The following is a 12153-nucleotide window of genomic DNA, read 5'->3' on the forward strand; positions in this document are numbered from 1 at the left end:
CAAAACAGATATTATCTTTTAGAGATATGCTCACACTGCAATGATGATTTACTGAAAAGAAAATTATTTCACTTTTATCTAATGATTGGTATATTAGGATATGAAATGTTCCTCCGGTGGGTATAAAATATATCATATAAATATCCTGAAGATAAATAAAATGTCAGATATGAAATAAAGAATCGATCTGTTCGTATTATGACCTGCACAACATGAAGGTCATCCTCATGGTGCAACAGCACCTCCAGTTCTCCTCTTCTCCTCTGCAGCTCAGAGATTTCTGATTCCAGGTCCAGAATCAGCCTCTTTGCCCTCACTTCTGCTACCATCTGCTTCTTCTTGATCACCTCCACCAGCTCCACTTGGCTTCTCTCCACGCTGCGAAGCAGAGCTGAGAAAATCTGCACACTTTCCTCAATGTCCCTCTTTGAGTTTTCCTGCGAGTGAGGAGGAGAAACTAAAAATGAGGGGAAACTGTAGCGTATAATTAGGAAAAACAGATGAGGATTGCATATTTTGAAAAGTTATCCTTACTCTTCCCAATGTGTGATATCATAGCTTCATAGCTCAAGTCTATTGCAAGACAGGCTTATATTTTCCTGAATCAACTCACTTTGCCAAGATCAAGATTGTGCTTTATCTCCTCCAGCTTCTGCAGCCTCTCCTGGATCATCTGCTGAACTTCACCTTGGATAAGTTTTATCTGAACCTGAAGAACAATGATCAAAGCTGTAAAGTAAAGTAAACCCTAAACTGAGGATGTCAGACTCTTGACAGTCACCTTCTTTTCTTTACTCTCTCGTTCCACTGGAACGGTGTCACGGCAGCGGTGATCGGTTTTGATGCACTGCAGACAAACACACTCCTGGTGACTCCTACAGAACAACTCCAGGAGCTTCTGGTGGCTCCTACACACCCTGCTCTCCAGCATGGCAACAGGCTCAATCAGTGTGTGATTCTTCAGCACCCCAGCTCTCAGGTGAGGCTCCAGGTGGGCCTCGCAATAAGAGGTCAGACACACCAGGCAGGACCTCAAGGCCGTGGTTTGCTTTCCCACGCACACGTCACAGCTAACAGTCTTTCCCACCACACCGTTCTGCCTCCTGGTTCGGATCTGCTCAGACATTTCTTTGGCGAAAGAGTTTTCGCAGAGCTCGGGACACATTTCGTACACTGTGTGACACTTGGGGCAGTTGATAGAGCGTCTTCCATCCCAGTGAGAGGTGATGCAGGTGTGGCAGAAGCTGTGGCCACAGGGGATGGAGACTGGCTCCAAAAAAACATCCTGACAGATGGAGCACTGAAACTGCTCTTCAGACAGAAAAAAGTCATGGGAAGTCATCACCTCAGAAGGGAAAAACAGAACCATGATGTTAACTAAAACAGATAATACTATATCAGATCAAAACATTGCAAGTGTATAAAATGTATAAAGAGTATTTAATCAAAAACTTTACATCTCTTGTACTGTTTCTTATTTTTTTTTTTACCTTACTTGATTTACTGTATTAAAGTGTTGGGAAACATCTATAAAACTAACTTAAACCCTACTTTTTTTCACAGCTTTTTTTCCCCCCACACCTTGAACCATGCAGGTTATATGAAGGTGCGGCTTTTGTGTGGATTTTTCCCAACTGCCAGGGGGTGGAAATCATAGTTCGAAATCAAAGACGAAGCGGCTTATATTAATTTAGCACAAGCGCCTGCTAGCAGCAGGCACAACGCAGTACAAATGTACAAAATTCAAAAAATTTGAGATTTATTTGTCGAACCGGTGAAGATACTGTGTGCAGGATCTGCAGAGGTACGCTCTATAACACGAGGTGGATTGTTGGCCTCAGTTTTCTAACCTACAGCCACTGGATCCTTTGTGTGGCCCACATATCATGTACAGCATCTTAAGAGTACCAGACATCCTCTGTTCCACTTAATATTTTTTTCAGATTTGACTTGCCTTCAAATTTCAGATTCAGATACTCCCATGTCTGCCTGTTCTAAAAGTACCAGGTTCTCTGAACAGTCTGGTGGGAAGTGTGCACACAGTTATAATAGATATATTAGAACTTTAACTGAGTGAAATGATTATGAAACGAACAACTTCAATGCATGTTGAAAGCAGGAACAAAGAGTTTGTCTTTTGCATAATTATGCTGTTGTGCCTTACAATGTGGAACTGTACCAGTACCTCCGTCCCCAAAATAGCCTCACAAAAGGATGGTACCACTACTGTGCCAAGCAGTTTAATACAAAGAGCTTTTGTTGAATACCTTGACTGCTCCATGTCGGTACCATTATTTCTTCATTGCTCAATATTTATGCAAAATATTTCAGCATATACAAATCAAGCCTAATAGCAAAGTTGAGATGGTAAAGAAAAATAAGGAGGGGCACTTATTTTATTTTTCTGTAGTTCAGAGTGGCTTTTCCAAATAAAAAAGACACCCGCCTGGAATGGGAGGAGGGGCAGCAGCACCTAGATGCAAAAATGGCATATGGTATAAGCCTGTTGGGAACCGGCTAATGCCAGTTGGTAACTTGTTTTAACCCAGTTGCTAAAAGGCATATTCCATTTGGAAACTGATTTATGCCAGTTGCTAACTGGCATATGCCGATTGGGCAACTGGCACGGACCATTTTCCAACTGGCATAAGCTGGTTCCCCACTGGAATATACCATTTTTGTTTTTTTTACTTGCATGCCAGAAACCACTTTGGGCTCTCGCTGTCACTCAGGAGGAGGGTGTGGAAATTGTCTAATTCACCAAAATCAAAAGAGTAAACACTTATTCATCCAGAATAAAGCAACTTTATAATCCCCCTGAGAACATATATAATAATTTTCTTTTGATTGTTGTATTCTCATTTTTGCATTGTCCCTGTGTTTTTCCATATTGGACTAAGGTATTTTATTTTTTTTACGTGTTCAGCTATAGCCCTAGCTATCTCAAGTTTCTTTTTCCTCAGCTCAACATTTCTCTGCCCCTGAAACATTATTAAAAATGACCAGTTCAATTACATCTGACCCATTTGATCATTAGCTTGAATCAACTCAGGAACCCTTGTTGGCCAAAGTCCACCTGCCTGGACACATGACTCAGTACCTCACCTTCTGTTTCAGTTCTGTTTCAAACATAACACAAAACACAAAAACATGAAACACCAACAGTTTCCCACCTTCCCATTTAGTAAATCATAGCAATCCACAAATCCTTGAACTGCTACACAAAAACATGTAACTCTCATCTGAAAGAGCCAGTTTGTGGTTCCATAATTTATTTTCCTTCTGCATTAATCTCCATGGTGAAAAACTAAAATCAAACCAACATTAATGGTAGATTACAGTGTTTATTTCTGGCGATTTACTCTGTCTAAGTCTTGTCCTACCTTTTTTCCCTGAATGTGAAAGATGACCTCGGCTCGAGCAAACACTGGGCATTGTGGTTGTTAAGCCAAAGTCCTTCCTATTTAGCTCTTACCACTCCCTGTGGGAATTTTTTTTCATGTCACTCTGTTGTGGGAGGGGTAATGTCAGCATTGGGAGCAGTATTGATTTGTTTTGTAAAATATTTCCTGTATTTCTATGAAGATATTTTAACTGGTTTGAACAAGATAGAAGTGACACCAGTTTTTCCACTTTAAAATTCAACAAAATGTAATTTATTAAGAAGATAGATATAATGATAGATAGATATACTGAACAGACAGTAATTACATTTTTAAATATTTGATAACAAATAGCAGTTCTGCGCATCTCATGGCTGAACAGATGTAACCTTGATGGAAAACTGAGGCAACAACCCATGCTGAAGGAACCACTGTTAAAATAGGAAAACCACAGGTCAGGAAATAAGGAAAACTGATATTTATGAAACAAAATAAAATGAAAAAACAATATACTCTTACCTCTGCAAGTAAAGCTTGTATTTCTGAGTCTGACAATCTACCATAGGTCTTTAGATTCATATCCAAGGCAACGATGTAATCTAGAAAAAGAAACGTAATGATCTAATTATAACACTTAACCTATTATGTGTTCTATAGAAACAGATTTGTAAACACGGAGTCTTTGCCAGTGAGGTGCATAAACTTCTTTATGAATGAAGTTCACATTTCTGAGAAGTTTATTCTAAATAATGCTACCTTTGGAGAATTAGAAGGAAACTTATATTGACATCATTTTAACTGTGGGGTTAAGCTCTAACCTTGGATATTATCAGATTTACAATGTTTAATTAAGGCTTTTTGTAATTAATAATCAATGCGAAATGGAGCAAAGGGAAAGGCAGCAGCTTTCAACTCCTCTCGACGTTTTGTGAGCCAGTGACTACAAGAATAACAATGTTTGCTTAGTTTGACATTGAGAAAAGTGGCAAACTGGGAGAGTAATAAAGGGGCAAAAAGATCCACAGTCAAAACTATAATTAAGTCATATTATAGTAATGAAGGAGAGCAATCATTTTGGAAATACTCCATTTTAGAAACAGTTTCTGCTGGGAAAAATAATGTCCATTTAACTCTATCAGAGAAAAAATTATGCCACCTTAACCCTAAAACATGGATCATTAGCATTAATTGATCTTAATAGTTTAGAACTATGGTGTGATAAATATGTTTAGACCCTAATGAACGAGCAGTATCTCAAAGCGAAGCTTTTGTCTTTCAAAATACATAGGCAGTTAACTATGAATGTGAATACATTTATTTTGGCTGGAATGAACTGAAATATTAGCTACTATTTTAGGAGGATGAAGCTGGAAAACTCTGTTCTTATCTTTCCTGACAATATTATGAAGTTTGCACAGTTACTGTTTAACTAAAATAAAAATGATCAACTAAACATTAAACAAAGTAAAATTATGAAAGTGTATTGGCTGTTACTTACTTGGTCCTAAAGGTAGATGAGTTTGGGACAAGAGAAAAAGGGAGAAATAGAAATTATTTAATTACTTAATTCAAAAACTATAAATCAATTGACAGGACATTGTATCAACAAAGCAAACAATCCCACCAGTAGTAGCATTGATGCTGACTCCATTGCTTCGGACATTCTCAAACACAGAGAAGAGGGTGAATGTGTATTTAGCTCCAGCCGTCAGAGATGTGACTGTGTGAGTTAATGGTCCATCTCTGTCTGTTGCTCCAATGTTTGTCTCTGTGCCATTAAACTGGAGAACAAAGCTGGTGTTGTTGTTGATTTTATCCCACTGCAGAGTGATACTGGTCTCATCTTGGCTTAATGGTCTAAAGTTGCTTGGATTTTGAGGAGCTAATGGAGCAAAGAGAAACAAAAAGCAGTCAAGTAATTAAAGGTAGAAAAAATGATGCCTCTTCCTCTTGAACTTCTCCAAATTGTTTGAAAATGATAGAAAAAGTTCCATAAACTTGCCAAAATTACGGTCAAGAAAATAAGCTTTATAATCAACATAGTAACAGATTGTCACAATAAAGTACAAGTTGTTCTTCTGTTTCAGAGCAAAAATGCACTGTATCTGCTGAGGTAGAGTCAAATTAGAATAAACAAATACCAAAAGAATTTTCCTTTCTGTTCCTAGAAGGCTGTAGCCATTTGATTATCGTTTAAACTCATAAAGTCTAGTCCTCTCTGCACCTGACCCCTACGGATCCCTCTGCGGGTGTTGGGTCCACATGAGCGTGGGTCCACGTCATCTGTTTGGGCTGGGCCAGGCTGGGCCCCATAGGCCAAGGCCCGGCCACCAGGCGCTCGCATACGAGCCCCAACCCCAGGCCTGGCTCCAGGTTGGGGCTGAGCCATACCGGGCAACTCTTTCCATAAGGGTCTTCTGAGCTGCTCTTAGTCTGACCCGTCACTTAGGACCTTTTGCCATGGGAGACCCTACCAGGGGCATAACTTCCCAGACAACAAAGCTCCTAGGATCATTCGGACAGTCAAAAAACTCCACCACGGTAAGGTGGCAGCTTGCGGAGGTTGTTAAAGTCAACAACCCCCGTGTTTACTCAAAATAAAAAAAACTATGTAAGGCTGGAAGTGAAGACTAGCCAGTCAAACAAAATAAAGGAATTAAGAAAGTGTGCTGGAAAAAGATGAAAATAAATAGTGATGAGAATAAAGATGGAATTAGAATTGCTTTTACAGTACTTACCAGGAAACACTAGAGAGATAAGACTAACTAGTTTGAGAAAAAAAAAAGTTTGCAAGAAATGTTGTGGAATCATTAACTTAGGCCTCGTTTAGCCATGCTATCTCTCTTCTTCTTTTAAATTAAGCTGCTTCTTGGACAATATCAACAACTTCTAAAATATAACTGATAATTGGAATCAAGTAGTCACCTCATTTAGATGTATCATCCTTCAAGAATCAAGCCAAGAAAAATAGCAGTTTTTTTTTATAAAATACAGAGCAGCGTAACCGGTGAGCATTACTGTTTAACTTCGTTGAAAATATTTTATCTGTGTGTTACAGATTATAAATGATTATAAATGCACATAGACATGGGGCTTATAATGCATGAAATGCAATCTTAATTACCAAATAATTTGAGACATAAAGCTCAGCAATTCTGGTTGATCTAATCTCAAGTTACATTGCAAATATAGAGATTGATGAATTTTCAAAGTGAACAATGCAAGAACTGTTCAATTCAACTTAAGACAGCTTCTTTCTTTAGCATTTCTTACTAGCAATGAAGTTAAATATCTCACCAGTGACAGCCGAAAGCTGTACTCCTCTGCTCCTGACATTCTCAAACACCGTGGTGAGGAGGAATGTGTATTTAGTTCCAGCAGTCAGAGATGAGAGTGTGTGAGTTACTGGTCCATCTCCATGTGGCGCATTAATGAATATTTCCGCACCATTGAAGAAGAGAACATAGCTGTAGTTGTTGTTCCTTTTATCCCACTGCAGAGTGATGCTGCTCTCATTTTGTGATGAGGAGCTAAAGCCCTCTGCATTTTCAGGAGCTAAAATTAAATTAGAAGAAAATAGATTTGTTAGTTTGTGTTAAGTATTTGATTATTAGCCTGAGTGTTTTGCTTCTCTATGTAGTCCCTGTGGGCTGAAACAAATCAACACCTCATATTACAGGAGAAAACACGAAAGCAAACATTTTTAAGATAATGGTAACAGTGCCAAGTGTCATAATAGATTCCTATATTTTATTTAAAATAAATCTTAAATAAGATAAATCTTTTTAACTTGACTTTCAGTGCTGCTGTACAACCAGAAAGTTAGAGGGAAACAAAGAATGTTATCATTAAAACTCTACTGCTGATTATCTCAAACACAAGAGATTAAATTTGTTTTTCAGTTCCAGCAGACAGAGATGCGACTGTGCGTTACTGGTCCATCTATGTCTGACCATTTTTTCCCCCTGTGCCATTAACTGGAAAAACTTGTTCTAAACTCTTTAAAAACTTTTAAAAAGTTTGCATGCATAATGCAGAACAACAAGCAAATTCCTAGTAAAAAAAAAAAAACCATTAGGAAAAGAGAAATGTGTTATGTTCAAACTACAAAAAGGCAGAATTTTCTCCCAAACCTCATTCACTGCAAAAAAACATTTACAGCAGAGCTACTTCCTTAACCAAGCCTGTCTTTAAAGTTAAGCTTTCTACTGTAAAAGACAGCAAGGCTTAGGGTATAATTGGTAAGGCGTTCTGCTAAGATGGCATTTTGTTTTTGGTTGGTTAATCCCTTGACAACATTAAATATTTTGACACAGATAATACATCATCACAAGTTAAACTTGAGTTAAACTCGGGATTAAAATGAAAGAGACCCTGTGCAGATGAATGTAACACTTAGTGTTTCCAAAGCATGATTGTAGTCAGAAGTAGTCAGACAGGATTGTCCATATATTTTTAAAAGTCATCTTGTTTTCTTTCTGCTGCAGCTTACATGTACCTGTTATGCAAATTAAAAATGTCCAATGCTAAAATAGTTCCGTGTGAGCCCGGTTATTTAAAACTATCAATGATGTCATGACATGTTGATTATGTCGGTTATTTAAGGTAACCTGAAAATAATTTCATTCTCAGCTTGGTCACATCTATAAAAAGTGAGGATTAAAATAGATGGGACAAAGACTAAGTTCAACATCTTACCAGTGACAGCTGTAATTTGTACTCCATTGCTTCTGATGCTATCGAGCACAGAAAAGAGAATGAATGTATATTTAGTTCCAGCAGACAGAGATGAGACAGTGTGGTTTATTGGTCCATTTCCTTGTGGTGCACTGATGTTTGTCTCTGTGCCATTAAACTGGAGAACAAAGCTGATGTTGTTGTTGATTTTATCCCACTGCAGAGTGATACTGGTCTCATCTTGTGCTGATGGCCCAAAGTTTCCTGCATTGGGTGGAACTGACAAAAACAAAAACAAAAAAAAGGGATGAGGAATAACTCTTAGTCCTTTAATACATAAAAAGTCACAATTTACTTTGTCAAATATTTCATTCTTCAGTATTATATTTATAGTTAGACTTTAGTGACATCTGTTGGGGATAAAAATAATTGCATTCGAGCAGGAAACCATGGGATTACCTGTTAAAACTTATAGAGAGAACAAAAAAAAAGCTAAAAGAATTGAAATACTAACCTCTTTAGAAGTAAAAGTGATTTTAAAGGAGTCTTAAGCAATTTATTAATTTAATTTGATCTAAATATATTACCACACAATAAAGAAACCTGCAAAAAAAAATGATTTTGCTCTAAAAAAAAATCTTTATCTCAGTTGACATCACATTGGTTTTTAAATGTTGATGAGCTATTTTCCAGAAATCAAGAAACGTTTTGTCCATATCTATTTCTTGATCATTATTTTGCAATCTTACGAAAGAAAACTGTAAGAATGTCTTGTACTGTATTCAACAGCCCTTAACATTTTCAAATTTTGTAACATTACTACGATTTGATTCAATGATGCAATGATATACAGTATTTTATTTAGATATTATGAGATGGGCAAAAAAGAAAAACAACAGCTGTACATTTGTAGATTTGAGAAAATATAATTAAGCAGGTTTAGGTTTTGTATAAAGACATGAAAGATGTCATGTGCCACGGCCAAAGAAGTTGCCTTAAGTCATCCTTTGTATAATTTAATCTAAGAGGAGATCAGAAGGGAACCTTTTGGCTTACAAGTAAAAGGATGTGTGGATATTTAATTTCAGCTAGGGGAAGATGTAGGAGTTTATTCAAAGATGAATGTAGCTTAAACAGGGCAGTCATGGAAGAAAAGGCTAGAATATGGTCAAATCCTAATTTTCACCAGCAGACATTTTAGTCTATAGATGAAAGAGGCTGCTGCAGGCATAGCCAAGAGGACTTTTTGCTCACATCTCTTGGGTTCTAGAAGAAAAGTATGACAGAGAGATTAAACTGGATACATTACTTGGTTTGTAGCAGATGAAAGGGTAGGGCAGGGAGCAGTGTGCATCATGCCATTCTCCAGAATTATAAAAATTTGCAGTCACACACTCATGATCGCTAAGGGTTGGTTGACCAGATGCCCAGTATCGAAATAAAGAGGTGCTGCCATCAGACCAGAGTTTTTCTCGATAAAGGCCAATCCACAGAAAAGATCCAAGTATTGAGATCCTGTCATTTTCACTCTGATTGCGAACACTGTAATAGTATTGAAAAGTACATTGACATGAAATATAAACAAAGAACAACACAACATAATCTAGATGTCTCTATGTTTCTCATCTCATTGTTAAGGGGTCTACTATCAGCTCTACATCAATTAGCTATAAGAGATATTTAAGTGGATAATAATACTGGACTCAATTTCTGCAAGATTAACCTATCGCTAGTGGTTGCAAACAAGCCAAAATCATCCTATAATACCATCCTATAATCATGGTTCTTAGGTGTTGTGAATAATCCCCAATTTATTATTCAGGATTATTCAGCCTGCATGGCATTCTGAATAAACCAATATTCCTCTGTGTCGTTTGTCTGAGGGGTCATGTGCCCAAAGTCTAATTCAGATAATTTTTGTAAACATGTTGTACTGCCTTAATTTGAATAGTGGATAATCTGACCTTGGGGTAAATTTGACTGGAATTTAACTCATACAGCTATTTTCAACTGTCCTCCAAGTTTTCTGTTTGTGAATGACCTTTATACTGATGCAGAAGAAATCGAATAGTTTTGGAAACTCCTTCATTATCCTTCCAATGTTTACATTCACATTGTGTTTGTTGAGGAACTTTTTTTAAAACTTTATATACTATGTGATGTCTTTCTACCTTGAAACCTGAATGCTGCAGGGTGGCAAACCCAAATTTGTGAAAAGATTTTCATAAATATATAAATGTATTCACGTTTGAAATGTAAGTAATTTGTCTAGGAACCTGAAATGGCCCTCAGGCTACAATTCAGTCAATCCCTGTTTAGATTATATTAGTATTCAGTATCTGTACCTGGCAAGATCAAAATAATACTTCCGACAGAACTTCTGAGCTTCCATCCAGTTAAGTGAGATATTACTGACAACATAGGATGGTGAACCGCCAACAGTGCCTGGAAAAAATATGGAAAGAACTAAGACCATCAAGACAAAACTTTTCTTAAAACAGATTTAGAATTATGCCAAATTACTCAAATTACTTTTTTTCTTACTTGTTAATCTGTACTTATTTCAAGCATATCTTTAGTAATACTGTATCTACAAAAATAGGAAGTGTAACACAACTTAACAGTAAAAAATTAATATTTTTGTTCCCAGTTGTATTGTAAATCAAAAATCAAAGTGAACAATGCAGTTTTATTTGCTTAAGTCTGGCCGGGTCAAACGTTCTTCTAAAGTTTAAAGGGAATCTTTGCAATAATTGAAGGAAAAGAAACGGATTTCGGCAAATGGGGGTCGTCTGAAAACAAAAAAAACTCTTGACCTTAAAAAAATGTGAAAACCTTTTAAAAACAGAGACGATTTTTTAAAGAAAAGAATGAACTGAAGTCTACTCTCCTTAAAACTTCTAAGAATATCAACATATTTATATCTTATGTCTTTGTACTGTAGGAAGAAATAAGCAAAATGTACATATACATTTTACATATAAGATATTAATATATAAATAAAATTTCTTTTTTTTCATGCCTCGCGATAACATAATTTTAAACAAATAACAATGGTTCAATTAATGTTACTTACCATTGTAGCACACAAATTTTTTTTCTTCATCACAGTCGTTGTCATCCCATTTGCCTAACCCCTTACTCAATAGTTGTACACAGTGCTGTTGTCCATCAAGATTATTGGGCTGGCCTGAGTTCCAGTTTCTAAAGTCAGTCTCTCCATCACCATAAAAGCTACTGTCATCTATGGACCATTTCCAGGAGTTTACCAAGTCATCATATAGACCTATCCACCCGAAACCTGTTTATACAAGAAACACCCATTAAAAAAAGAAAGAAAAAAAAAGGCTTTCAAGGTTTTCAAGGCATGTGTGTTGTAAGATACCCACCAGTGTAGTTTGATGTGGCCCGATTAACAGCTTCAACGTCTGCTATACTTTCTATGGTGGCCAGGTCAGTGTAGTCCCGTCTGCAGACACTTTGAGCATCTGTCCAGTTCAGAGTTCTGTTCACAAAGTAGTATTGACGAGTTTGGGCAAACGCAGCATGGAGCACTGTTCCTGAAATGAAAGCTTTTAAGTTTTGTTGTCTTATGTTATACTAGAAGAGTTAGTTTCCGTAATTCATGTGCAGACATGTGTGGCATGCAGAGATCTGCTCAGCCCCTCTTCTCTGATCACTCTTTAGCCTGTGTTTAGACTTATAAGAAGTCTTCCAGCTTTTCTGCTCTTCAACAACTCTTCCTGTGCACAGGCACCTTCTTTATTTTATCGCTGGTCCATTCTAACTAAGGTGCCAAAACTATATTGACCTTTGCCTCACAATTTAATCCAACACCAGCTTTTATGATGTAATCATTGCTTTAATACATTGTAGTTGTTTCAATTTTGGAATTTTATGGAATTAACCTGTTTGCAGTTGGAGTGGGGAGCTTCTGATCTGGACTGAGGAAGCAGGGACTGGGTGAGTGGGGTCAGACTTATTCAATACCATGGCCAAAGTAACCAAGGTGGTCAAAAAACTCTACAGTGGTGTTAACCGTTCCTGCTCAGTCATCTGACCGTGGTCGGGAGACACAGGGGAGTTCCTTTCT

The 12153-nt window shown here is 37.2% G+C and overlaps 2 protein-coding genes and 1 long non-coding RNA gene across 3 annotated transcripts in view; all 3 read right to left on the reverse strand.

Annotated features, from left to right (window-relative positions):
• LOC107099029 (E3 ubiquitin-protein ligase TRIM39-like) overlaps positions 1-3421 on the reverse strand; it is a 6862-nt gene extending 3441 nt beyond the window's left edge. The window contains exons 1-4 of the mRNA XM_015396956.1: positions 3384-3421; positions 782-1345; positions 614-709; positions 204-437 (exon numbers count right to left, since the gene is read on the reverse strand). Coding sequence (XP_015252442.1) covers positions 204-437; positions 614-709; positions 782-1342 — 891 coding nt within the window. The 5' untranslated portion in view covers positions 1343-1345; positions 3384-3421. The remainder of the gene's footprint in view (positions 1-203; positions 438-613; positions 710-781; positions 1346-3383) is intronic.
• Positions 3422-3647: 226 nt separating this feature from the next.
• On the reverse strand, positions 3648-11188 carry LOC107099031 (tyrosine-protein phosphatase Lar-like). Its single transcript, XM_015396958.1, has 9 exons — positions 11137-11188; positions 10406-10505; positions 9370-9602; positions 8082-8339; positions 6681-6938; positions 5008-5265; positions 4882-4887; positions 3903-3982; positions 3648-3814 (listed from the first exon to the last, which is right to left on the reverse strand). The coding sequence occupies exons 2-9, from the start codon at positions 10450-10452 to the stop codon at positions 3752-3754; spliced, it is 1203 nt and encodes a 400-aa protein (XP_015252444.1). The 5' UTR covers positions 10453-10505; positions 11137-11188; the 3' UTR covers positions 3648-3751.
• Positions 11189-11201: 13 nt separating this feature from the next.
• The window catches only part of LOC107099022, a 2344-nt gene continuing 1392 nt past the window's right edge, over positions 11202-12153 (reverse strand). The window contains exons 3-4 of the long non-coding RNA XR_001481921.1: positions 11450-11620; positions 11202-11361 (exon numbers count right to left, since the gene is read on the reverse strand). This is a non-coding gene — a long non-coding RNA (uncharacterized LOC107099022). The remainder of the gene's footprint in view (positions 11362-11449; positions 11621-12153) is intronic.

The sequence above is a fragment of the Cyprinodon variegatus genome, unplaced genomic scaffold, assembly GCF_000732505.1.
Source record: "Cyprinodon variegatus isolate N-32 unplaced genomic scaffold, C_variegatus-1.0 Scaffold831, whole genome shotgun sequence".
Lineage (NCBI taxonomy): Eukaryota > Metazoa > Chordata > Actinopteri > Cyprinodontiformes > Cyprinodontidae > Cyprinodon > Cyprinodon variegatus.

What these genes read in the sequence shown, in the direction of transcription:
- LOC107099031 (XM_015396958.1), bottom strand. Translation starts at nt 10,452, where the DNA reads ATGGAAGCTCAGAAGTTCTGTCGGAAGTATTATTTTGATCTTGCCAG. An exon ending in TATTATTTTGATCTTGCCAG is followed by an intron (nt 9,603 to 10,405) that starts GTACAGATACTG and finishes ATACTATTACAG; the next exon opens with TGTTCGCAATCAGAGTGAAA. An exon ending in TACAAGCTTTACTTGCAGAG is followed by an intron (nt 3,815 to 3,902) that starts GTAAGAGTATAT and finishes CTATTTTAACAG; the next exon opens with TGGTTCCTTCAGCATGGGTT.